Raw genomic sequence first — 27594 nt, 5'->3', positions numbered from 1 at the left:
AACTGAGGTCTCCATCCATGACACAGGTGGACACTAATAAGAGGCACTGATGAGGGAGTGGGGTGCTCCTTGCCCAAAAGGATTTGGTCAGAATCCATACAATAGACAAACAAGATATTTGGGGGGCACACACTAAAAGATGCATTAAAGATGGTGCAGCCATAAGACCATACAACAGAACAAAATATTACAGCGCACACATGCAAAAAAGACATTTACCTCCTGCAAGGCTTGCCGTATTTTTTGCTCCATAAGACGCACCTAGGTTTTAGAGGAGGAAAACAAGAAAAAAAATATTCTGAACCAAATGGTGTCCTAAAATATTTACTGGTGCCCCTATGAAATGCAGCCTGACCATTGCACATACATGCAGCCTGACCATTGCACATACATGCAGCCTGACCATTGCACATACATGCAGCCTGACCATTGCACATACATGCAGACTAACCATTGCACATACATGCAGACTGACCATTGCACATACATGCAGACTGACCATTGCACATAAATGCAGCCTCTCTGTGCCCACCAATGCAGCCTTGCTGTGCCCACCAATGCAGCCTCACTTTGCCCACCAATTGCAGCCTTTCTGCCCACCAATTGCAGCCTTTCTGCCCACCAATTGCAGCCTTTCTGCCCACCAATTGCAGCCTCTGGGTCCACCAATTGCAGCCTCTGTGCCCACTAATGTCAGCCTCACCATTTTCTGGATAACACAACACTCTCTTCCCTCTGTGCTCCAGGGCTCGTATGTCATGGAGCTGGGTCTGTGTGTAAGGTCCTGCCCCCCTAGACCGGCTCGTGTGATAGGCGGAACACTGATTCAATCTACTATCACACGAGCCGGTCTGGGGGGGTGGGGCCTTGCACACAGACCAAGCTCAGTGACATACACGCGCCGGAGGACAGAGGGAGGAGAACGCTGTAGTCGCCGGTAGGCCAGTCTGGCCCTTCTCACAGGGGCTTCAGATGTCTGTCCTCCACTCTCCTGCCTCTCTTCTGGCAGTGGCGGTGGGGGGGCATTGCCATCGGCGGCGGCGAGGGGCGGTGCCTAGCATGCATTCGCTCCATAAGTCACAGAGACATTTTTCCCCATATTTCTGGGGGAAAAAAGTGCGTCTTATGGTGCGGAAAATACAGTATTTAAAACACCTAGACTTTTAAAAAAAACATTATCAAAAAATATGGGGATTTGGTCACACCATATTGCTATATGGTGCTTAAGCCCACTTACTGCGACAAAGTACCCCATGATTAGTGGGTCCTACACTATCCTAGACTGGGAGATCCTGCTTCTCTGAACCATGGGAGCAATACACTACTCTATATGGGAGAACTGAGGTCTCCATCCATGACACAGGTGGACACTAGTGAGAGGCACTGATGAGGGAGTGGGGTGCTCCTCGCTCAAAAGGATTTGGTCAGAATCCATACAATAGACAAACAAGATATTTGGGGGGCACACCCTAAAAGATGCATTAAAGATGGTGCAGCCATAAGACCATACAACAGAACAAAATATTACAGCACACACATGCAAAAAAGACATTTACCTCCTGCAAGGCTTATTTAAAACACCTAGACATTTTCAAAAAACATTATCAAAAAATATGGGGATTTGGTCACACCATATTGCTATATGGTGCTTAAGCCCACTTACTGCGACAAAGTACCCCATGATTAGTGGGTCCTACACTATCCATAGACTGGATAGTCTACCAAATTTAACACACCTGCTCCCCATTCACACATGAGACCTTGTAACACTAACGAGGCACATGACACCGAGGAGGGAATATGGCTAATTGGGCCCAATTTGGACATTTTCACTTGAGGTGTACTCACTTTTGTTGCCAGCGATTTAGACATTAATGGCTGTGTGTTGAGTTATTTTGAGGGGACAGCAAATTTACACTGTTATACAAGCTGCACACTCACTACTTTACATTGTAGCAAAGTGTCATTTCTTCAGTGTTGTCACATAAAAAGATAAAATAAAATATTTACAAAAGAAAAAAAAAAAGTGAGGTATCTCTGCAAACGTCAGATTATGGGCAGTAATTCTAGCACTAGACCTTCTCTGTAAATATCTAAAGTGGTAACCTGTAAAGGCCTGTAAAGCATCACCTATGGATAGTAAAATGTACATTGTTTGTTTGTCACCGTTGCACAGGCGAGCTCAGTCTTAAAGCGTGACATGTTTGGTATCTATTTACTCGGCGTAACATCAATTTTTATATTTTACAAAAAAATTGGGTTATGTATTGTGTTTTTTATGCATTAAAATTCAAAACAGTGCATTTAATTCCCCAAAAATTGCATTTGAAAAACTGCTGCACAATTACCGTGTGCCTCAACTATATATATATATAATAAAATGTCTGGGGGTTCTATGGAAGATTTAGTTTAATTATGAATATGTTCATTCACTGGGGTATTGTGCAAACTTTAAAAAAGCTAAAATACATAAGCCACAAAAGGTAATTGTAAACTCCTCTATTATAATAATTTTAGTTTTACACATATGCATTTTGATAATTGCTATTTAGCATACATGATTTCAAGAAAAGATTGACTGTCAAATGTATGTTTTTAATAAAAGTCTTGTTTCCAGTATGAAGATGGCATGCAGCATGAACAGTTGGGGATAGACACTGTCACTCTGGGAAGAGGAATGTGCTGGTAATACAATGTCATTTTCACCTAGTTACTGAGAGCATGCTGTTTTCATGGATAAACAACCATTCTCATATGGTATACTGTGTTTGGTGGTTCTGCCACTAGGCGGTCATGTGGTGTTAAAGTGACACAAAATGTAATTAATTGTGCACTTTGACGACTGGCCCAATCCAGAAATGGTATTTACTCCTCCTAAGCTTTATGCTGAATTTCATTTTATGGAAAAGGAAAGTAGGAAGAAATGTGCTGTAACTAGTTGATTCTGCCATTTCAGTTCTCAATAAACACCTTACAGTTCCTATTGAGGATGCTACCTTTTATAAGGATTCTGTTGATAGGTGTCTGGAAGCCCTCTTAAAGGATTTCTGTGCCTTTGCAGGTTCAGCCCTGCAGCCCACAATTTCTGCCAAATCTATTTGACAGACTATTGCTAACTGAACGAGACAAATAAACAGAGACCAGAAACCTTTCTTTGAGGACCCTGCTTTCTTAGAACAATTGCAGCTGATAACTTCAGCCTTATTGTATGTACTGTGTTGATGCGCTAGAGAATGTAATTCGTCAAGTGTCTAGAATGTTCCTTATCTCTGTACATATGCTCAGGATTTTGTGGCTTAAGCCAGGCATAGACAAGGTGATTGTGGTTGCAGGAAAGAAAATTGCTAGATTCCTCCTTTCAACACAGTCAGTGTTGACAGAGTAATCCCTCCCGCTGAGCAGTTGTGTTCACATTACAAGCCACTATCAATAATCGCATGTAAAATCAGACAGCTTGTTGTACCCAGGTTGATTGATCAATCAACTTGGGTACATTCAGCCTGCCCATACATATTTAGAATCTCGGCCAGACCCTGCTAAACCGGCCGAGATTCGAACCGTCTATGGCTGGCTTAAAACTGGTCTGCTGAACCTGCTTGTAAAAAGGATCTTTCAGATATGCCTTTTGAGGGTGAACACCTATTTGGGAAGTCCCTCGATAAATTCATAAAAAGAAGTCACTGGGAGAAAAGGTACTCCTACCCCTCAAAACCAAGGCTTAACACCTCCTTTTGTAGCAAGCCCTGGACTCCCAAGTCGCTTGCCCAGTACCCCACCTAACAATGAAGGGGTGCCCTTCGTTCCTTCCCAGGAATGTGGTGACAATAGACGCCAGCCTAGCAGACTGGGACAGATATCATTTATAATTCTATGACTGCTTAGGGGACATGGTCCCCAGAGGAGTCAAAACTTCCCATCAACATTCTGCTAATGAGAGCCATCAGATTATCTGTACAACAATGGACCTCACTTCTGCAAGGTCATCCAGTTCGGATACAGTCAGACAATGCCACAGAAGTGCCCTTTATAAACCATAAAGGTACCAGAAAGAAACAAGTCTGATACTCACCTGGGTTGAAACCTACATTCCAGCTGTCCACATTCCAGGAGTGGACAATTGGCAGGTGGACTTTCTAAGCTATCAATGCCTAGACCCAGGAGAGTGAGTGGTCTCTTGTACCCAGAGATCTTTCAAAATCTCTGTTTAAAGGTAAGGGAAACCAGACGTGGACATCCTGGCCTACCATGTTCAACAACAAGCTGAACAAATTTGTGGCCAAGACCAGGGATCCTCTAGCCTTCGCAGGGGATGCTCTGGTGATTCTTTGGATTCAATTCAAACTGATTTACACCTTCCTTCAGCTGAAATTCCTCCCTTAACTGCTGCAAAAGATAGAGGAAAGGGATTCTGGGGATCTCCATTCCACCAACTCGGTCCAGAAGAACATGGTAGGCAGACATACTCAGACATCTGGCAAACAGGACTTAGAGACAAGAGTCTTCCAAACATACTAAACTTACTGGCCTAAGGCCTCCCTCTTCTAACCTGTTTCTCAGTTGCTGGTTTTAACAGCATGGCTGTTGAAACCCAGGTCCTAAAAGATAGGGGTATTTTTGACTCTGTTATTCCCACCTTACTCAGAGCAAGAAAATCCAACTCCCGCAAGTTCTTACAATGTACATGGAAGGCTTATTTTTCCTTGTGCTAGGATAGTCCCAGGGAATACTCTGTCAGTAGTATTGGGCTTTATTCCATCTGGTCTTGACCAGCGTCTGGCCCTGAGGACCCTTAAGGGACAGGTTTTTACCTAATCCATTTTATTCTAGAAACTTCTTGCCTCACAGTCATTAATCAAGGCTTTTGCGTAGGGAGTTGCTCATACAATGTTGCTATCCAAAATCCCTCTACTGTGTCTCCTTAGCATCTAAACCTGAGATCAGATCACCCCCCCCCACACACACACACACACACACACACACACACACAAGGACTAGGTGGTTGTGAGAACGAAACTTTCCTTTGAACCTAAAGTGGTCTCTTCTTTCCACCTCAGTGAGGACATTGTCTATCTTCCCCTTGTCTTGCCACAAAATATGGCAAGGAAAGTGCCTTACGTTGCCTGAATGTGATTAAAACTCTCAGGGTCTAAACAAAAATATGGGGTTCTTGCGAGCCACAAGTGGACCAATGCCTCTAAGGTGTAAGTCAACTATTTATAGCAGCAAACACTTCACCACGTTTCATTCCGTGTATTAAAATATATAAACAATTGTGCCTGCGCTAAAAAATATGAACTAAGTAGAAGAATCGTGCAGAAATATTAAATTAAAACCGTAATTAATATGCTAATAAAGACATATATATATAAATATACATATAATGTGTAATCCTTATATATGAAAAACCTCAAAGTGCATACACAAAAAAGTGAAATCCTTATATATAAAATGCTCAAAGTGCATCATGCATGGATATAAACATAAAATCTAAGTGCAAATCCTGTGGCAATCAAGTGTCCAATCAGAATACGATCGGCTAATTAAAACCAAAACAAAAAAGTGCAAGTATTCAGTGTCCATAAATTAAGTGTCCATCATGCTTCTCCTGAATGGTGTCCAAATCACAACAAGCTTAATGTGCTCTCCTGTGATCCCCCACTTGTGCTTGCGCTCACCTCTATTCGTGTGACACGGTAGTTAAACAGTGTCTAACACGCATTGGGGCCACTCCTGGGCTCACTCAGAGTACATTGATGTATATTCAGTCCTCTCAGGTAAAGCCAAATATCATTCATAAAAAAGAAAAAGAGAGCTCCATGGTGTAATATAGTAAGGGATTTATTTAAAGTAAAAGATATTCCTCCAGGAGGGTACTCACAATATGCGGGTACTACAGTGCACCAAACTATCCAGGTATAATTCGTTAACCACGACTCGTATGGCGTGCGGTGTGGTGTGTGTTCACCTCCTTCCCTGCTGACAGCTCCGTCTTACCCATCCCCGATGCGTATTCGGCACAGGGATCACGTGCCTTCCTCTGGGGGGATATCATTGGACGGACGCTCTGTGTTAATTTTTTATGCTGACGGCGGTCATTTTGCCGAGGACCGCCGACAGCCCTAGTGAAAAACTAGAGCTGCAATGAGCGGCTGGTGGCCATTTTGCCTAGGACCACCAACCCCTAATATAATGGGCTCCAGCTGTGTACAGTGATTGGCATGAAGAGGCCTGTTTCCCATCATCCAATAGAGCTATATCGGCGGCCATTTTGCCAAGGACCGCCGACAGCTCTAGTAATGGGCTACATCAATGAGCAGCTTAAAGACTTTCGATAAATCAGCAACTGACAGCACTAAAAGACCTAGATCTATCGCAAAATGCTAATAACCGGCCGTGCATACCATAATAAACAATGATGGTATATGCAAGTGATCCAATATGATTATAATGTATTTAATAATCAAGGAAAGAACTGTGCATCCAGGAGTCACCGCACCGCACCTCATATACAATGTAAAAGAGCCTGACCTTAATAAATAAATCTGTATTGCCTTTATAGAGCACATGCAGGATATATTAAAACATAAATTCCTTATAATAAAAATGGAAAATAAATCAGATACTCAATACTACTCATCTGTGGAGTATTTTAAAAAAAAACATTCCGAGGAGATCTGAATCTCAGACCCCTATTGTTAAATAAAATAAAATAAATTTTATTAAAATGTATTAAAATCATTCACACCCCTAAACCCCAAACCATATCAGTAAAATATTAAAAATATAATTAAAAAATATAATTAAAAAATTGTTATAATGATATTATAAAAAACCACCACAACAATATTATTAATATAAAAACACCTATATTAAAGTTAGTTATAATACCAACACTAACGGATGTCTATAGGGAATACGTCACAAAAATATAGGATTAACCCAAAAACCAACCTAGATGATACAATATATCAGAAAAAACATACAAAAAATATTTTTTAATAATAAGTTCGCCACTACCTTAGCATCATAATGCAAAGTCCTCATATTTAAAGCCCCATGGTCAAACAGACAAATATGTCAACCTGACCGTAGACTACACCAATGTGGATATATACCTGGGGTTGGAAACTAGATACCAGTAAATACTTAAGAGCTAATTAAAAATTACTAAGAAAACATCTTAAATCAAAGTCCTTATTGAGCCCCCCAGGGGATAGAGAACCCAGCTGGTGTATCCACCAAGATTCTCGCTTACTGATTTCTCTCGTGAAATTGGAGCCTCTCCAGTGGCGTTTGGGAGCCTCTATCCCCCAAAATTTCATCCCAACCGTACTCTGATTGTGCATTTTCATAAAATGGATGGATAAATGGTGCTTGTCTGACCCTTTGTGTATATTTCTTACGTGCTCATCTAATCGGTCTTTCAAGGCCCTGGTGGTGCGACCCACATAGATATAATTGCATGGGCACTTTAACGCATATACGACACCTATAGTGTCACATGATATAAAGTCCCTGATGGTATAAGACTGATGAGTTCTAGGATCCGAGAATTCCTTTACTCTTTTATCATTCCCCGGAACCCTCACACAACTGTAGCATCTACCACACCCGTGGTAGATGCTACAGTTGCCAGGCACAGCCTCTGTGAGAGACAAAGTTTCTTCTTTCCCTTTTAGAGCCCATTCTACCATGGCTGTTGGTTTCTCTTGATCTTTTCAGCATCAAGCCTCTGCTTCCCAGATTTGCAAGGTCAGCACCTGGTTATACATACTTCATGTTACATATTTACATAGTGGGTGAGCTTGAAAAAAGTCCATCAAGTCCAACCTATGTGTGAGATTATATGTCAGTATTACATTGTATATCCCTATATGTTGTGGTCATTCAGGTGCTTATCTAATAGTTTTTTGAAACTATTGATGCTCCCCGCTGATGCCACCGCCTGTGGAAGGGAATTCCAAATCCTTGCCACTCTTACAGTAAAGAACCCTCTACATAGTTTAAGGTTAAACCTCTTTTCTTCTAGTTTTAATGAGTGGCCACGTGTCGTGTTAAACTCCCTTCCGTGAAAAAGTTTTATCCCTATTGTGGGGTCACCAGTACGGTATTTGTAAATTGAAATCATATCCCCTCTCAAGCATCTCTTCTCCAGAGAGAATAAGTTCAGTGCTCACAACCTTTCCTCATAACTAACATCCTCCAGACCCTTTATTAGCTTTGTTGCCCTTCTTTGTACTCGCTCCATTTCCAGTACATCCTTCCTGAGGACTGGTGCCCAGAACTGGACAGCATTCTCTAGGTGCGGCCGGACCAGAGTCTTGTAGATCGGGAGAATTATCGTTTTATCTCTGGAGTTGATGCCCTTTTTAATGCATGCCAATATTCTGTTTGCTTTGTTAGCAGCAGCTTGGCATTGCATGCCATTGATGAGCATATCATCTACTAGGACCCCCAGGTCCTTTTCCATCCTAGATTCCCCCCCCCCCCCGAGGTTCTCCCCCAGTGTATAGAGTGCATTCATATTTTTGCCACCCAAATGCATTATTTTACATTTTTCTACATTAAACCTCATTTTCCATGTAGTTGTCCACCCCATTAATTTGTTCAGATCTATTAATGAGATTAGATCTGCCAGCAACAAAAGTTTATACCACAAATTATACAGTGTATTGTTTAATTATACTGGATTGTCACAGCTCTGGAAGTCAGCTCCGTTGAGCAGCTTGTTGGATAGTTTTTTTTAGTCCTGTGTCCAGTACTCAGCTTGGCGATCCTTTGCCCACATCAAATGAGTAAGGTACACAGAACTATTTTACAAACAGTATGCAGCATGAGGGTGGGGATAAGGATGGGGGTGCAACCTTAGTTATATTAGCCTTTACTACAATTTTTTGTAGTGAATATCACTTCTAAATATTTAAAGGAAGACACTATCAGGGATGAGCTTCTGGTTCAGACTGAACTTTGCTTGTTTGAGAGTTCGGCCTTCTGGTACTATGTTCCTCTCATTCATTCACATGGGGGGGGGGGGGTGTATCTTGGAGCCATGTTATCATTAAAGGGGATTTCCAGATAATGATAAGCCCCTTGCCTGCAGATGCCCACAACTACTAGGTCATAAATATGGGGGACAGGGTGCTTTGCCAGAGGGGTCCCCCTGTCAAAGTACCTTCATGTTAAGGGCTTGTGGCATGGTATGGTTCAAGGAGGGTGCACACTTGTCCCCCACATTTCCTGTCAGGCTGTAAGGGTCTGGTGTGGATTTTTGAGAGATCCCACACTTTCTTTTTTTTGCATGGGGTCTCCCATAGAATTCATACCAGACTCTTCAGGTTTGGTACGAATTATGGGGAGACACCATGCCATTTCCTTTTTCTTTCTTTTTTTTTTTTTAATGGAGTCTTCAATTAACATCTATAACAGACCTTTTATCTAAGATAAGGGTCTGGAATAAAAGAACATAATCCCTTAGTGTTTGTTTGAAAATAGAAATAAAGCTGCATTAGGTTGTAAACATTGTACAGCTGCACCACTTCACCAGCAGGTGAAGGGGATCCCCCAGGCATTTAAAGAAATTTTATATTTTGAATTTTTATTTGTAAGCATTATTAAAATCATTGACTTCTTTGTACCCGCTCCATTTCCAGTACGTCCTTCCTGAGGACTGGTGCCCAGAACTGGACAGCATACTCTAGGTGCGGCCGGACCAGAGTCTTGTAGAGTGGGAGAATTATCGTTTTATCTCTGGAATTAATCCCCTTTTTAATGCATGCCAATATTCTGTTTGCTTTGTTAGCAGCATCTTGGTATTGCATGCCAATTCCTTGGGATATATTATAAACAAATTAGAGGCACATCGATGGGTGCCCCATGGGCCCCATCATATGCATGCCTGCACCTTGGCTACTGGGAATCTGAATGTGTGTACCCCTCGTCGATGTACCTCAGCCACTGTCGCTTGTGGCTGAGGTACATCGATGATGTGATCATGATTTGGGACGGCCTGCCATCTGAATTGACACAGTTCATTGATGAACTTAATGACAATGACCGTAATATCAGGTTAACATATATGTATGACCCCAATGAATTGTCATTTTTGGACCTCACTGTGTTTGTAAAGGATGATAAGTTACATACAAAAACCTTTCGAAAAGACACAGCAGCAAATACTTTGCTGCTAGCGTCCAGTCACCATCCCACATCTCTGAAACGGGGTATCCCCGTGGGACAGTTCCTCCGCGCAAGAAGGAATTGCTCAGAGGAGGGGGATTTCCACAGGGAAATGTATGACCTACACGGGAGGTTTCGTGACAGGGGTTACTCGCATACGGACATCAGACGTGCTAGGAAAAGAGCACTGCAGACAAATAGATCGTCCCTGTTGATGAACTCCACTAAAGAAAAAGGAAAAACCTCAAGTCACCCTCCCCTCAGAATCATTACCAAATTTGGTACCCAGTGGGACCAAATCAAAGAAATCCTGAGCCGACACTGGCACATTTTATCTGAGGCCCCCATTTTGGGAAAACTTGTCAGCAAAAAACCTCTGCTCACTGCTCGTAGAGCAACAAACTTAAGGGACCGCTTGGTACACTCAGAGTATACCCGCCCTAAAAAACGTAACTGGCTTACTGACCTTCCACCCCTTAGGGGTATGTACAGTTGCGGTAGGTGCCATATATGTAGGTATGTGGAAAGGACCGATGTGTTCGCCAGTTCTGACAATAAAAGACAATTTAGAATTAACAGCTTTATTAATTGCACAACCACACGGGTAGTCTATATGTTGACTTGCCCGTGTGGCCTTATCTATGTTGGTAAGACCAAAAGAGAGCTAAAAATCAGAACTGGCGAGCACATCCAGAGTATTATTAATAAGGATGATGACCGGCCATTGTCACTGCACTTTCTTGAAAAACATGAGGGTAAACCTGATGGCCTTAGGGTCAAGGGTATATACAAGCTTAACTTACCCCACAGACGTGGAGATTTTGACAAGATCTTATGTCAGAAGGAGAAGATGTGGATCTTCTATTTAAACAGCATGCAGCCCTCCGGATTGAATAATGAATTCAACTTATCTCCATTTTTGGAACAATGATTTAATTATTAACAACTTAATTGTTCTCACCCGGATTTCGATCGGCTCTGACCGGGGACCCACATCTTCTCCTGAATGTAATGGGCAATTTCTAAAGAAGACTGATTGTATGTAATTTTATCCACGATTATATCTTTGCCCTCTACACGGAGGTCTGTAACTGATATGTGAGACGTAATTTATGCGAAATAGCTACGTATGATCTTACCCCATTTCAACTTGCTCTAATCATCTGGCTATAAACCAATCGATTAGATTGAAGCTGCACTGCCCCCTGATCATGGAATTTCCATATCTAAAACTATAATCTGTATAACATATCCTCTTTTTACTGTTCCATGCGGGGGCAATGCTAGTGTAATGTTCACATGTAACTGTATATCCGGATTATCCGGAATTTTCTTGTATTAAGTTGTTTCATGTGACTTCACTGGCAATGTTACTGGCAACAATGTCTCTATCCCATATAAGGATAACAATACATGGGATGTGAGCTGCTATTTAATCTGGCCAAAGTGATGGTTAGTTGCATGTATTCATATTTATTATCTTTTTTGATTAACTAGGGGGACATCTCTGCTTTTTGTTAGGATAATGATGTATGTTGTAATTTAATTCAATTGAAACAACAGACTGTTCCCTCTCGCCTTTATATATTATTATCATTACCATTGTATTACTATTTAATATATGGCTATATATGCACTGATTTGGTTGTAAATGCAGCACTCCCCAATAACCCCTTTTTTGTATTGAGAGCAGTTTCTTGGCAAGCTTTTCTTTACTATTTTTATGATGGTGATGGACGCAATATTCAAATCTGACTACATATACAAGCTGGTCAGATTGAATTTTTATGCATCTACTACCATCAATGGTTTTGTCTGAATGGATGTATGTATGGGTGTGATCGGCACATTTTGGTGATTGTAATTTAGGTCAAGCTATGGTATTCAGGTGCTACTAATGAAGACAGGAAATTGAACATCAGCCATTTGGCTATTTAATCATTCAGCTACCGATACCACATTAGCTCTGAAGAAGCTTGGAAACAAGCGAAAGCGCTCAGCTTTTGACCCATGTGCAGGTGGCACACAGACTCTCACACCTCAACAATGATATCCTCAAACTGGATGTGAACATTTTAGACGACCTTGATCGGATCTTGGACATCAGGTGAAGCCTCCGTGGTGAACACGGACGCTGAGCGTCTCCTCGGACTGTATATACCACTGGGTATGAAACACCAATAGTTTGAACCCTGTGACTCACCATACCTTCTGTCGGAGGATACCCGGAAGTAGCCGCTTATGTCCATAGCAAGTCTATGTGCCGCATGAACGTATCCTCAGCCTACACGAACGAGGCTATCAGCAACTCCGTTGGGCTCTGCTTTTCCTTCATTGAAGACGCTAGACGGTGAGCTAAAATGTACTCTTACATATATGAGGCACTTTACTTATGGCCAATTTCCGTCTACCTTCAATGCCCTCTATGTGAGTTTGCTTGAGTTGAAATTGTTCACCACACAACCGGGACATTTTTACCTCCTTGGTTCCTGTCGTATGACACATACATATGTTTAACCAGCTTGGCGCACATCCGAAGGGATCTTTGTTGTTCATTAGCACTCGCACTTTATCTAAGAGGGACCAAAGTCTACCACTGATATAGCCAATCCGGCTCTGGAATCCCATGGAAATTGTATAGACCCGGGTCTCCAGTGACTTTAATTGATGAGTGTGAGTGCATGAACGTATGATGTATGTGTAGTGTCTGCGGTGGCCACCAGCACACAATAGGACTTTTTGCCCTATTTTTAAATACACATGGTTGTGGATTATGTTTCTACTCAGTATTATGACACAATAAAGTTTTTTAGGTTCAATTGGTTGTTCTTGAGCGGACCATCTTTTTTAGGGGGCCTCTTCTTGACCCCTTCCCTTCTTTCCTCACATATGCCCTTATGGTCCATTGAACAACTACTTGATAGCTAGCCAGCTACACACCATTGAGCTAATTAACCAATGATATGGGTGACACTAAAGTTATATTAGTGTGATCAATTACCTCAGTGGGGGGGTAAATCCCTTCCCCCCACCTGTCACCCCAGAACCTATTGCTGGATGACTTTAAGGTGTCCTCCTCCCCCCCTTTTTCTTCATTGCTGAGCCTATCATCTACTAGGACCCCCAGGTCCTTTTCCATCCTAGATTCCCCCAGAGGTTCTCCTCCCAGTGTATAGATTGCATTCATATTTTTGCCACCCAAATGCATTATTTTACATTTCTCTACATTGAACCTCATTTGCCATTTAGTTGCCCACCCCATTAATTTGTTCAGATCTTTTTGCAAGGTTTCCACATCCTGTGGAGAAGTTATTGCCCTGCTTAGCTTAGTATCGTCTGCAAATACAGAGATTGAACTGTTTACCCCATCCTCCAGGTCCTTTATGAACAAATTAAACAGCATTGGTCCCAGCACAGAACCCTGGGAGACCCCACTACTCACCCCTGGCCATTCCGAGTACTCCCCATTTATCACCACCCTCTGAACTCGCCCTTGTAGCCAGTTTTCAATCCATGTACTCACCTCATGGTCCATGCCAACGGATCTTATTTTGTACAGTAAACGTTTATGGGGAACTGTGTCAAATGCTTTTGCAAAATCCAGATACACCACGCCTACGGGCCTTCCTTTATCTATATGGCAACTCACCTCCTCATAGAGGGTTAATAGATTGGTTTGGCAAGAACGATTCTTCATGAATCCATGCTGATTACTGCTAATGATACGTTCTCATTACTAAAATCTTGTATATAGTCCCTTATTATCCCCTCCAAGAGTTTACATACTATTGATGTTAGGCTAACTGGTCTGTATTGCCCAGGGATGTATTTTGGGCCCTTTTTAAATATTGGTGCTACATTGGCTTTTCTCCAATCAGCTGGTATTATTCCAGTCAGTAGACTGTCAGTAAAAATTAGGAACAATGGTCTGGCAATTACTTGACTGAGTTCCCTAAGTACTCTCGAGTGCAAGCCATCTTTATTAATGTTAAGTTCCCCAAGGCTAATTTTAATTCTGTCCTCTGTTAACCGTGGAGGTGCTTCCTGTGATGTGTCATGAGGATAAATAATGCAGTTTTGGTTACTGAAGCCCCACAATTCCCTTGTGAAGACTGAGGAGAAGAATAAATTCAATACCTTCGCCATCTCCCCATCCTTTGTAACCAGAAGTCCTTCTTCAATCTTTATGAGGCCAATATGGTCTGTCTTCCCTTTTTTACTGTTCAAGTAAGCATTTCTTGGGATATTTTTGCTCTCCTCCGCTATGTGTCTTTCATGTTCTATCTTAGCTGTTCCTATTGCACCCTTACATTAAATTTATTACCCAATGGGATGCATTGGCTAATGCCCTTATTTAATATGCTCTTAAAGCAAACCCATCTCTCCTCCGTGTTCTTTGTTCCTAAGATTTTATCTCAATTTATGCCTTCTAGCAAGGTTCGTAGTTTAGGGAAGTTTTGAAATTCAGTGTCTTTGTATTCCCCTTTGTATATCACCGCATGGATCAGTTTGCCATGGCGTTACAAACGCACGGCTCACCTGGAATATCCCACTGTGACCGCCCCGGTACACCCTATGTTGCAGGCTGACCCTGCTGTTGCTCCAGTCTCTGTGCAGGCACCCGCCTCGAGTATTACCTCTATAAGAGGTATGTCTGGTTCCACTCCGCTTCCCCAGCGATTTGGGGGCGATCCAGTCCAATGCAGAGGGTTTCTCAACCAGGTTCAGATATACTTTGAGATGCTGCCCTAGGCGTTTTCCACGGACAGAAGCAAAGTAGGTTTCATGATATCTTTGCTTTCTGAGAGAGCCTTGGCCTGGGCAAACCCTCTATGGGAGACACAAAAACCTGTTGTCTTGAGCTACCCTGAGTTTGTGGCTTTGTTTAAAAGGGTATTTGACATTCCCGCATGCTCTGCTTCTGTTGCCAAGTGCCTCATGTCCTTCGAACAGAGTACGAGAACTGTTGCCGACTACGCCATTGAATTCCGTACTCTGGCAGCAGAGGTTGCGTGGAACAATGAGGCCCTCGTGGCTGCGTTTTCTCATGGTCTCTCAGATACCATCAAGGATGAGATAGCAGCCCGAGATATACCCATTGAGCTGAAGAAGTTGATCACGTTTGCCATCCTCATTGACTCCAGACTCAGAGAAAGACTCTCTTTCAAGGAGCGCTTGCGGAAGCCTCCTGTACGTGTGTTTCTGAGCTTTGCAGTCCCACCCGTGCCTCCCACACCTCCCATGCCTCCTGGTACCGAGTCGGTCAGTGAAGGTGAACCCATGCACTTGGGTTTCACACATCTCTCTGCGGATGAGAGAACCTTTAGGAGGAGGGAGAGATTGTGCCTTTATTGTGGCCAGACAGGTCACTTTTTGAAGTCTTGTCCTACCCGTCCGGGGAACCTTGAGGTCCTGTCACGGACAGACCTTAGGTTGCGTTGTTTCATCCCCAGTTATACAGAAGGATAAGCCCCTGGTTTCGGTCACCCTTTCTTGGGCTGAGTCGTCCGTCGAGATACAGGCTCTAATCAACTCTGGGGCTGCAGGCCTGTTCATTGATGCTGCCTTTGTATCGAAGCACTGGATTCCGCTGCAGCTGCGTGACACTCCACTTACCATTGAGGCTCTTGACGGGATACCCCTACAGCCTGCCCATGTGACTCATGAGACAGTTCCATTGTCCATGGCTGTAGGGGCTCTTCACCATGAGATAATCCAATTCCAAGTTATATCCTCACCTAAGTTTCTGCTGGTTATTGGTTATCCTTAGTTACAGAGGCACAACCCCTCTTTTGATTGGCTCCGTGCTGAGGTTCTCTCCTGGTCACCACAATGCAGTGAGACTTGCTTCCAGAAGGTAGCCAAGGTCCTCTGCACCTCTTCACACTCCTCCCTGCTGGAGGAGAAATGGAAATTTGATCCTCTTACGGGACTTTAAAGGGGACACCTACTCATGAGTAATAGAGTATAATAAAGAGTGTAATAGATATAGGTATGATTGCAAAAGTTTAGGTGTTTATTGGGGTAAGGATTCGGGTAAATTAGGGGTACAATAGATGAGGCATAAGGTACAGGATACAAGTTACAAACATGGAAACATGGCAATACAACATGCAAAAGATCCACAATCATGGGACTCCAGGTGTGTATGGAGCACACACCCAGAGAGTACCCGACGCGTTTTGAGGTAAACTCTTCCTCAGGGGTGTCTGATAGGGATCAGCAAGCACAGAGGTACCTGCTGGAGGAGTACCGCGATTTTAGCGATGTCTTTGACAAAGGTCAAGCAGGTAGTTTGCCTCCACACTGGCCGTATTATTGTGAAATTGACCTTCAACCTGGTGCCATACCCCCTCGTGGCTGCGTTTACCCTTTGTCGGTTTTGGAGGATAAGGCCATGGAGGAATATGTTGCAGACGCACTTTCTCGAGGTTTCATCTGCAAATCCTTGTCTCCTGTTGGTGCTGGTTTCTTCTTTGTGAAGAAGAGTGGTGAACTGAGACCTTGTATTGATTATAGGGATCTCAATCGTTTCACGATTAGGAATGCTTATCCCATTCCGTTGATTACGGAGTTATTTGACCGCCTCAAGGGAGCAACGGTTTTTAGGAAGCTTGATTTGAGAGGGGCATACAATCTCCTGAGGATTAAGGGGGGCGACGAGTGGAAAACTGCGTTTAATACCAGAACAGGCCATTATGAGTACCTCGTAATGCCTTTTGGTCTTTAACTCCCCGGCAGTTTTCCAGGAATTTATTAACAATGTCCTCCAAGATATGTTGCAGTTATGTGTGGTGGTTTATCTCGATGATATTTTCCAAGTCCCTGGAGAGCCACCACACAGATGTCTTTTGTGTGCTTCAGAAACTAAGAGAGAACAATCTCTATTGTAAACTGGAGAAGTGGATGACTGGATGGACTTGTGTCTTTTTTCAACCTGACTAACTATGTAAGTGTGAGTTCCATCGTGAACAGGTTACCAGGTGGACCCAGAGAAACTGTCGGCAGTTCTACAGTGGCCCCGACCCATGGGTTTACTTCCTCTGCAGTGTTTCCTGGGCTTTGCCAACTATTATCGGAAGTTTATTCGTAACTTCTCCTCTCTGGTCAAGCCCCTGACTGATATGACCAGAAAGGACGGTAACCCACAGAGTTGGTCTCCGGAGTCCATTAAGGCCTTTGAGAGTCTCAAGACTGCCTTTGTTTCTGCTCCTGTGTTTCTGCTCCTGTGTTGGCACATCCTGGATCCTACGTTACCTTTTATCCTTGAGGTTGATGCTTCCGAGACTGATGTTGGCACCCTTCTTCTCAACATCCTACCTCTGAGAGCGCTATGCATCCTTGTGGCTACTTTTCCAAGAAATTGTCACCTGCGGAGTGCAATTATGAGATTGGTGACTGAGAGCTGTTAGCGATCAATTTAGCCCTGAAAGAGTGAAAAAAAATCCTCGAAGGTACCACTGTGCCGGTTCTCATTCTTACTGACCATAAGAATCTCACATGCCTTTCTCCCAGAAGGGCGCATTGGCTCTATTCTTGTCAAGTTTCAATTACATTGGGGTTTATTTACTGAAGGCAAATCCAATTTGCACTGCAAGTGCACTTGGACGTAAAGTCACTGTAGATCCGAGGGGGACATGCAAGGAGAATAAAAAACAGCATTTTTGCTTGCACATGATTGGATGATAAAATCAGCAGAGTTTCCACTCATTTCAGATCTACCCCTTAGATTTAGAGCGACTGCACTTCCAAGTGCAGTTTCAAGTGCACTTGCAGTGCAAAGTGGCTTTACCTTTCGTAAATAACCCCCATTGTCTCATTCTTAACCAGTACTAAGAATGTAAGGGCTGACGCCTTGTCACAACAATTTTCCTCCACTTCCAAGTTTAAGTTAAAACCTTTGGCCTGCAACTGCTATACAACCTCTGCCACGTTCTCACCCTGCACAGGTTGAGAACCATGAGGAGTATGAAGTAAAGTCCATTGTTGACTCCCGTAGGTCCCGTGGGCGCATACAATACCTGGTGCATTGGAAAGGGTACTGAGGAGTGCTCTTGGGTCTCATCCTCGCATGTACATGCCCCTGTCCTCCTCCGTGATTGCCATAGACATTTTCCCCTCAAGCCTGGTGGTCTTCCGAGGGGGAAGGGGTCATTGAGGAGGGGGTACTGTCAGGGCTGGGCTCAGCCCTTCTTTCTCTGAGCTGGCCATTCAGCTATTGGCTAATTGCCAGCTCCTATCTCTCCACAGTTACTCAGCTGTTGATGATATCCTGCTCACAAGTCCTGCTTACTTAAGTCCAGAGGTTCTCTGCCTTCACCTTGGTCAACATCACAGAAACTCCTCTCCTGCAATCCTGCTCAAGACTTGCTTTGCTGACATCCCTTCTGGCTCCAGATCCTGCTTGCTGTTCCACTACATTGATCAATGACTTCTGGCTTGGCTGACTATCCATTCCGATTACTGAACTTTGGCTATGTTTTGACTACGTTTGTTTTTTTTTACTTTTATTATTAAACAAGTGTGATTTAACTGTACTTCTGTCTCGGCCTGATTTCATGGTTTCTGACAAAATGGTAGTCACACCAAATATTGATTTGATTTAGGTCTTCCTCCTGTTCGCTCACTTTGCATTTTGTAAATCGATAATAAACAATTAAGATATATATTTTTTGAAAGCATTCTTACTTTACAGCATTTTTTCACATCTGCCTAAAACTTTTGCACAGTACTGTGCAACATGACTAACAGGCAATGACATTACATGTGCTCCCCTCCCCCAATATCACAGGAGGATAAAGTGGAACTTCCTCTGTGCAGACCTGCAGCCTACTCTACCTCCCAGCTCATGCCCTCTGCCTGCCTTGCATTAAACTTATGGGGGCACTCTAATGGGCACAACTGATGTAAGGGGACACGCTGATGGGAACACTCTGATTCATTACTATGTATACTAGGATCTGAGTCACAGCAGAACCTCTGCTGTAAAATGTTATTGACCAAAACTCTTGAACTCTAAAGAATGGCCTGTATTGTCCAAAAATAAAATAATTTCATGTACATAAAACATTTTTTGTTCTTCTGTTGTTTAAAACATTTGATGTCTGAGGAATGTCTTTCAACTGGCAATGGTTTAATAGCTATTCCAAATAATAACGGAAATAGAGGATACCCTTGACAAGTGCCACATTGTAATATAAATTGTAGGGACAAACAAATACTTATTTATTCTAATTATTATACAATAATCTTGATTTAAAACTTGAACTGTTAAATAAATTTAGGGCCTAAGCTTTATTAGGCATGAAGCCTGATTGGTCTGAATTTATAATTTTATGTATTACTGCAGCTAACCAATTAGCTAAGATTTTAGCTATTGATTTAACCTCTACTGAATGCAAGCATATCGAGCAATATGACTTTGGATGAATCGCATCCTTACCTGACTTTAATATAGTTTCTAGTATTGCCTCGAGCCTGGTAATACACTGTGTGCAAAACATGTATGAATAATATCTAAAAGTGATGGCAAGAAAATGTTTCTATTAACCCTTTTGCTGCCAGGCCCTTTGCTTCATTTTGTACACTCAGGTGGCCAGACCATTTTTGCAATTTTTCCTTTGCTTTTTTTATTTTTAACTTATAGCTTTCAGAGTTTGTAAAAGACCCCCAAACCATATATTTTCTGAAACCACGTGATCAGTAGAATAAAAAGTCTTACGATATTTGCGTAACTGTTTATCAAATCAATATTTTTGCTAAAAATCCACTAAAATCATTATTCACAGCTAAAAAGACAGCAATTTTTACACAATTCCTACTAAATATAAAATCTTAACCTGTATTGTGTTAATAAATAACAAATATTTGTAAGTTTTACCTTGCGCCTTTTTGCAAAATGGTGAAAATTGAACAGACGCAAAAGTGTGAATATCCAAATTTCTCAAAAAATCTGAAGGTTTTCATTGTTCCCTTACAGCTTTAAGAATTTGTAAAAGACCCCCCCAAACCATATATTTTCTGAAAGAACATGACCTGTAGAATAAAAAAGGTGCTACCGATTTTTTTTTGCGCAAATGTTTATCGAAATAATATATTCACAAAAAATACACTAAAACCATTATTAGCAGATAAAAACACAGCAAATTTTTAAAATTCCTTCTAAATCCCTACTAACTATAAAATCTTAACCTGCATGGAGTTAACAACAAAAAATTGTAATTTTTACATTGCGCCTTTTTGCAAAATTGGTGAAAATCGAACGTACGCAAAAAGGTAAATATCCAAATTTCTCTAAAAATCAGAACGTTTTCATTTTTCCCTTACAGATTAAAGAATTTGTGAAAGACCCCCCAAACCATATATTTTCTGAAAGCATATGACCTCTAGAACAAAAAGAAGGTGCTTAACCTGTATGGATTTTATATATAACGAAAAAATAAAATTTTTGCAAAATGGTGAAAATTGTATGTACGCAAAAATGTAAATATCCATTTTCTCTAAAAATCTGAAGGTTTTAATTTTTCCCTTACAGATTTTAGAATTTGTGAAAGACCCCCAAAACCATATATTTTCTGAAAGCATATGACCTCTAGAACAAAAAGAAGGTGCTACTGATTTTTTAGGCCCCGTGGTATTTGCGCAAATGTTTATCAAAACAATATTGTTGCTAAAAATACACTAAAACCATTATTAGCAGCTAAAAACACAATTTTACAAAATTACTGCTAAATATAAATGCTTATCCTGTGTTGAGTTAATAAATAACAAATATTTATAAATTTTAAATGGTACCTTTTTGCAAAATGGTGCAAATCTAATGTACGCAAAAATGTAAATATACATTTTCTCTAAAAATCTGATAAAAACACAGCTAATTTTACAAAATTCTTGCTAAATTCCAACTAAATATAAAAGCTTAACCTGTATGGAGTTAATAATTAACAAATATTTGTAATTTTTACATTGCGCCTTTTTTGAAAAATTGTTAAAATCGAACGTACGCAAAAATGTAAATATCCAATTTTTTCTAAAAATCTGAAGGTTTTCATTTTTCCATTACAGCATTCAAAATTTGTGAAAGACCCCCCAAACCATATATTTTCTGAAAGCATGGTAGAAAAAAAAGAAGGTGATACTGATTTTTAAGGCCCCGCAATTTTTGTGCAAATGTGTATCAAATCACTAATTTCACACAAAAAAAAAATTCTACTAAAATCCTTATATGCACACATAAACATAATATGACATACGTAATTCTTGCTAAATTCCTACTAAGGCCTCTTTCAGTGGGGTGTACTAAAGTGTACGTCCATGGAGGGCCATGTTTACCTGCACGTGGATACACAGTTATTCTGTGCATCCCTGTGCAGGCAGTCCTATTCATGTCAAATGGGACACAGCAGCTGCAAGGACAGATCTGACATCTTTGCTGCTGTGTCCCAAGTGACATCAATGGGACTGCCTGCATGGGGATGCACGGAACACCTGTGCATCTCTCTGCAGCTAAACACAGTCCTGTAGTAGTATGCCCTGCGTGAACAAGGCCTTAGGCTTTGTTGAGACTTATGGTTGGGGAGGGGGGGCGGCATGCAGTTGTGGTGCATTTGTTGTGCAAAAGTGGGATTAAAACAGGTGGTGAGGAGGCATTGCATCGCTCCCTCACCACCTGTCAATAGCCTCTGGAGGGTAGCCTTGGGCTTTAGACGCATGTCTAAATATACCCTTAGGGCCCTTTCACACTGGCTGTCCGATCAGGTTCACCTGTCAGTTTTTCAGGCGGACTTGATTTGACCCTCCAGTCTCCCCTATGGAACGGCGGATGTCAGCGGTGACATGTCCAATGACATCCACCGCTGTACGATCCTGCCTTCAAAAAACAGATGGATGGAGGTCCTATTTTCCATCCGGTCGGTTTTCACCTGATCTCCCCTTAGAGGGAGGTGGGACTGTGTCCGTCTCCGCTCCGATGTGCAGAGCAGAGATGAACACGGACGGACCTGTCATCCGCGGGGAATTCGCAGACCGATCCCACGCTGAACAAGCGGATTCCGTCCCACGGAGGTGCCTGTGTGAAAGGGGTCTTGCTATGATTTTTTTTCACATTTTTTTTTTATTCACATCTCTTCCACATCCAACCCAGATCTCTCATATATACTGCCCCACTGCCTTTCTCCTTCCTCCACACCAGCGTATCCTGATGGGATATGGCTCCACATTCATGCAACAATAAATATGAATGAATGTGGAGCCATATCTACTACTGATTGGAAAGTGTATACAGAGTAGCTGATCAGATGTGGAAGAGGTGAGACCATAGCTGAAAGAAAGGAAGAGGAATTGTTTTGAGTCTTTCTGACTCATGTATGAGGTGAGCAGGTATAATGGCTGGTGAAGGTGTGCACATAATCTGCTGAAGACACGATTTGCACAGTGGTGGATGATATATGAATTGAGAAGTCACAATAACTGATAAGTCACAATAAGTTAACGCAGAAAAGTTTCCGCATATGAACTGTAATTGTACACATTATTATATAGATTTTTTTATTTATTTGAATATAATTTGATATCACTGGACATTTCACATGATAGATTAATAGCTGAACTTATATTTTTCATTTTATTTTATATGTTGTATGGTGAGGTGAATTCACTGGAAGTGTACAGCAGCTGTGGAGTACTAATTAGTAAACTTTATAGTTTATTTATAGCACATAACACTTTAGGTAGGTGCCACTAATTGTCTTTTATACAAGATTACTAAACAATAAAGCCTCCAGTCCCATAGCTACATTATTTGTCCCTGTCACATAATGTATTATATGAGCAGTTGCCTACAGTTTCCTGTTATTTTGGAGTAAGGCTCTAGCAATATGCTGCAGCTGTGCTGCCAAGTAGTACACCCACGGATTAGGTAGTGCCAGCCCGCCACTCTCTTTTGGCCTTTGAAGTTGTTCCAGTTTAATTCTTGGGGGTTTAGTATGCCATATGAGTGAGCGGAAAATGAAATTAATCACTCGGAACATCTTTAGGGGAATAACCATGGGTTTATTATGAAGTATATACACTTCCATTCTATTTACTTGTACTGTCAGATTCCTCTCCCATTTCTTTGCGTTAACAAACTAAGATGTGTTTCACAAGTACCCCTTCAGAGATACACTTTCAAAGCATCCCAGTCTACCAACAGAGAAGCCGTATATTTATTCCACCCCAAAAAATCATTAAGATTGGAATAAATAGAAGGATTCTGGAACACTCTTAACCAACAAGGGTTTTTTCTCCAGGAGCAAGAAGTATTATTACTTTTAAATGTTATAAAAAAAATGGAGAATGATCAGACCTAACCATATACATGAATCATTCTTATGAATAATGGGATGTATCAACCAACTGCTAAATCTATTCTAGAATGAAACAAGCTATTTTTCTCTCTAGGGTGTGTTATAAGACATTAATCAATTAATCTAAGCTCCTGTAGTAGCTGGACAAAAGGAGAGATAACTAGGGTACTGTACTCCAGAGGGGAGGAGGGTAACTATCCATTTCAGGCAATATACTTTGTTAAAATCTCTTACTACCACTGGTAGTACAAGTGACAAGTTATCAAACTCATAATGCTTAACTGAAATACATTTGGATCTTCATTAGAATAAGGTGGGGGAATGTAAAATATAAATATTGGCAATTATAAGATTGGTGCAATGCAGTGAGCATTATATAAATGTGCATCTACCTTTAGAATCTACCGCTTACTGAATGCAAGTGAACTGTACCAACCTATGTATAAGCATGCTATATCACCTGATAATAAAAAATAAAGAGAGTGCATACTTGGAGTATAATGAAAACCTTTGTAGGTTCTTAACTCTATCTGGCATAATAAGGAGCAATGGGGGGGGGGGGGTCCCTGAATTAGCAACCTATCTAGAGAAGGCAGCCTATCTCTACTCTTCACATACCAAACTCCCAAGTCCTGCATAGTGGGGAAAAAAACTGTTAAATGTTTATGCAATATTCCAGCTGCATCAGTTGGAGTATCAATTAAAATTAAAATGTCTCCTCTAGCAACAATTCTTAGCTGTGCAAGAAAAAAACATGGTATACAGCACTTTTAACTTTTGCAAAACATTTTTTAATTTCCTGGAAATTAGCCATTTTTCTTTGAAACTATGGAAAAACATCTTTGTATCATTTATTTTAATATCCTGATTCATTTGGTTAATTAGTTAATTAATTAGTTATTTTAACTGATATTGATTTTGGCATTCTTTCAGGTGGAAGGGGGGGTCAGAACACCATGGGCCCTCTCTGCTGCAACCACATCAGAAAGTGCGTCTTTCCCAAACATAAAAGGCATTGCTCAATATACTACGCTAAGTACCCCTTCTGGTACTCTAACAATTCTATTATTACAATTCTATTATTTTGATGCAGCTGATTTTAAAATCATCCAATTTATCAGTAATTGTATTTGATTTGTTAAGGTGGTGCATATCTTATTTTAACACTGCATGCATCATACTAATATGCTGCATGTGTTTTCAGTGTATACTTAGCACATTTTAAGTTTTTTTACTTAACTGACATATTTTTCTCTGTATATACATCCAAAATTGTTTTATCTCCCTTTTTTTTTTTTAGTCTTTCACATGAATCTGGTGGAAAAAGAAATCAACAACAAAATATGGAAAACGTTGAACTTGGAAGTGTATGTAATAATCTAGAGGATGTTCATAAAAGGCACAATAACAATACAGAAATCAGTAGTAAGTGCCTAGTCAAGACTGAACAGGAAAATGGACTGGAAATTGGAAAGCATGTATCCATTTTAAGATTAGTTCAAGAAGTCCATACTGAACAAACAAAGGATATTTTTTTAAGAAATCAGGGGGGGGCAGTGGACCACTGCAGTCATGCTTCTGTCCTTCAGTGTGATCAAACAGAAAACAGAGTAAGAAATGAATCCCTTTGCACTTCAGACAACATATTACATAAAGGCTTCAAATCTTTAAAACATTCATATAGCAAAGATTGTGAGCCTTTGGAAAACAGTGCTATGGATTTCCTGAGTGCAAATAAACAAACCACAAAGTCAGTAGAATTACAAGATGATGATACTGCACGACAGCAGCACTATATTTGCCAACCAAGCTATTCTGAAATTAAAATGGAAAAGGGAACTGGAAATTTCTCTATTGAAAGGGATCTACACAGTTCTATGGAGAACAAAAACATGGCACTTACAGTAAATGACTCAAATGCTGGTGGGACCAGAAAGCCGCATATCATTAAGCAATGTTGGTAGTTTATTCTTTGGAAATATACATAGTGATAGTAGTATAATAGAGGCAAAGTTAAAAGTAATGCCCCATACACACGGTCGGAAAATGTTCGATGAGAGCTTGTTGTCATAAATTCCGATCATGTGTACACAATTTCGACGCACTAAGTTCCACACATGCTCGGAATCGTATGTGTTGTAGATCACCGTGTTCGGAATTTCCGACAAGATTTGTGTAACCATGTGTATGCAAGACAAGTTTGAGCCAACATCTGTCGGAAAAAATCCATGGATTTTGTTGTCGGAATGTCCGATCGTGTGTACGGGGCATAACAGTCACTAAATTAAGTGGAAAAGCTAATATAAGTGGAAATTAGTAGAAATTTTGTTTGTATAATCTTTTTTTTAATAAACAAGTTGGGTTAATGTATACAGTGCAATATCACAAATAAGGTCTTGATACTAAATTCATGTTAGTAAATAAGAGTGTTTTTGTACAGCCAACATGTCTAAGTGTCGTTTTTTTTCTTTTAACCTAATTTTGACTTTGTAACTAAATCTTGACCAACAAAATAATAGGCTTTTACTAAAATGAACCCATCTCTTTGCTTTCATTGTGTTGTTTATCTTTTTAATCCATTCAGGGATTGATGTTGGCTGATCCTGTCTCCAGTGTAGAAGGATTAACCCATATGCAGTATTAAATGAGAAGTGACACTGAGTTAAAATCGCTTTATATAGAGAGGGGTAAGATGAAAAAGAATTGGCAAGATGTCGTCTGATTCTGGCTTCTACATTATCCTCCATGGACTCCGCACTAACTGTCAAAGTTTATTCCTGTGCTACCATCGGCCACATAACAGGGCCTGTATCTGCTGCTTTAGAGGGAGGTTCACATGCTGTCATCCCTCTAAGGAGGCCTGGTGGACTTCAGTCAGCTGTTGCATTTTTTTAGGCATTTGTTCAGTGGTCTACCTCTTGCAGTAGCTTATGCTGGTTAGCATTTGGTAGTAAAATCTGTTTTACAAGCTCCTCTATTTTATTCAAATAAATTACCTCTGTAGTGGGACCCCCTTGCCCTGGAAAGAATAAATGCTCTTTAACCACTTAAGCTCCAGGACCATTTGGCTGCCCAAAGACCAGAGCACTTATTGCAATTTGGCACTGCGACGCTTTAACTGACAATTGCGCGGTCGTGCGACGTGGCTCCCAAACAAAATTGGCGTTCATTTTTCACCACTATTAGAGCTTTCTTTTGGTGGTATTTGATCACCTCTGCAGTTTTTATTTTTTGAGCTATAAACAAAAAATAGCGTCAATTTTGAAAAAAACGCATCATTTTTTACTTTTTGCTATAATAAATATCCCCAAAAAATATATAAAAAAACATTTTTTTTTTCTCAGTTTAGGCCGATACGTATTTTTCTACATATTTTTGGTAAAAAACATTGCAATAAGCGTTTATTGATTGGTTGCGCAAAAATTATAGACCGTCTACAAAATAGGGGATAGTTTTATGGCATTTTTCTTAATAATTTTTTTTCTACTAGTAATGGCGGCGATCAGCGATTTTTATCATGACTGATTCATTATGGCGGACAATTCGGACACCTTTGGCGTGATTTTGGGACCATTCACATTTATACAGCGATCAGTGCAATTAAAAATGCATTGATTACTGTGTAAATGTGACTGGCAGTGAAGGGGTTAACCACTAGGGGGCAGTGAAGGGATTAAGTGTGTCCTAGGGAGTGATTCTAACTGTGGGGGGGTGTGGCTATGTGTGACACGACACTGATCACCGCGCTCGATTACACGGAGCTGTGATCAGTGTCCTGTCACTAGGCAGAATGGGGAAAGGCTTGTTTACAATAGCATTTCCCCATTTTTCCTCTCCGTGAGACGATCGCGGGTATCCCCACGGACATTGAGTCCGCGGGACCCCCGATCACACTCACGGAGGTCGCGGCGGGCACGTGCCCGCAAACCGCTTCTTAAAGGGCAACGAACAGGTATATTAATCTGCCTGTACGTGCCCTTCTGCCAATGTATATCGGCGTGAGGCGCTCGGCAAGCGGTTAAAGTGGAACTAAACTCTCTCAAACAACACTGACTATTTAAAGTACTTATGC

The 27594-nt window shown here is 41.1% G+C and overlaps 1 protein-coding gene across 3 annotated transcripts in view; it reads left to right on the top strand.

The window, feature by feature from the left end:
* PKD1L1 (polycystin 1 like 1, transient receptor potential channel interacting) overlaps positions 1 to 25966 on the top strand; it is a 412276-nt gene extending 386310 nt beyond the window's left edge. For 2 of the 3 annotated variants that reach the window (XM_073630682.1, XM_073630680.1), the window contains 2 exons: positions 2606 to 2685; positions 24823 to 25966. In XM_073630682.1, coding sequence (XP_073486783.1) covers positions 2606 to 2685; positions 24823 to 25486 — 744 coding nt within the window. In that variant the 3' untranslated portion in view covers positions 25487 to 25966. The remainder of the gene's footprint in view (positions 1 to 2605; positions 2686 to 24822) is intronic. The other variant, XM_073630681.1, reaches the window with a different exon arrangement.
* Positions 25967 to 27594: the final 1628 nt, after the last annotated feature.

Source organism: Aquarana catesbeiana, linkage group LG05 (assembly GCF_042186555.1).
Source record: "Aquarana catesbeiana isolate 2022-GZ linkage group LG05, ASM4218655v1, whole genome shotgun sequence".
Taxonomy (NCBI): Eukaryota; Metazoa; Chordata; class Amphibia; order Anura; family Ranidae; genus Aquarana; species Aquarana catesbeiana.
Note: the sequence above shows the minus strand (reverse complement) of the source record. Positions and strands in the feature narration are given on the sequence as shown.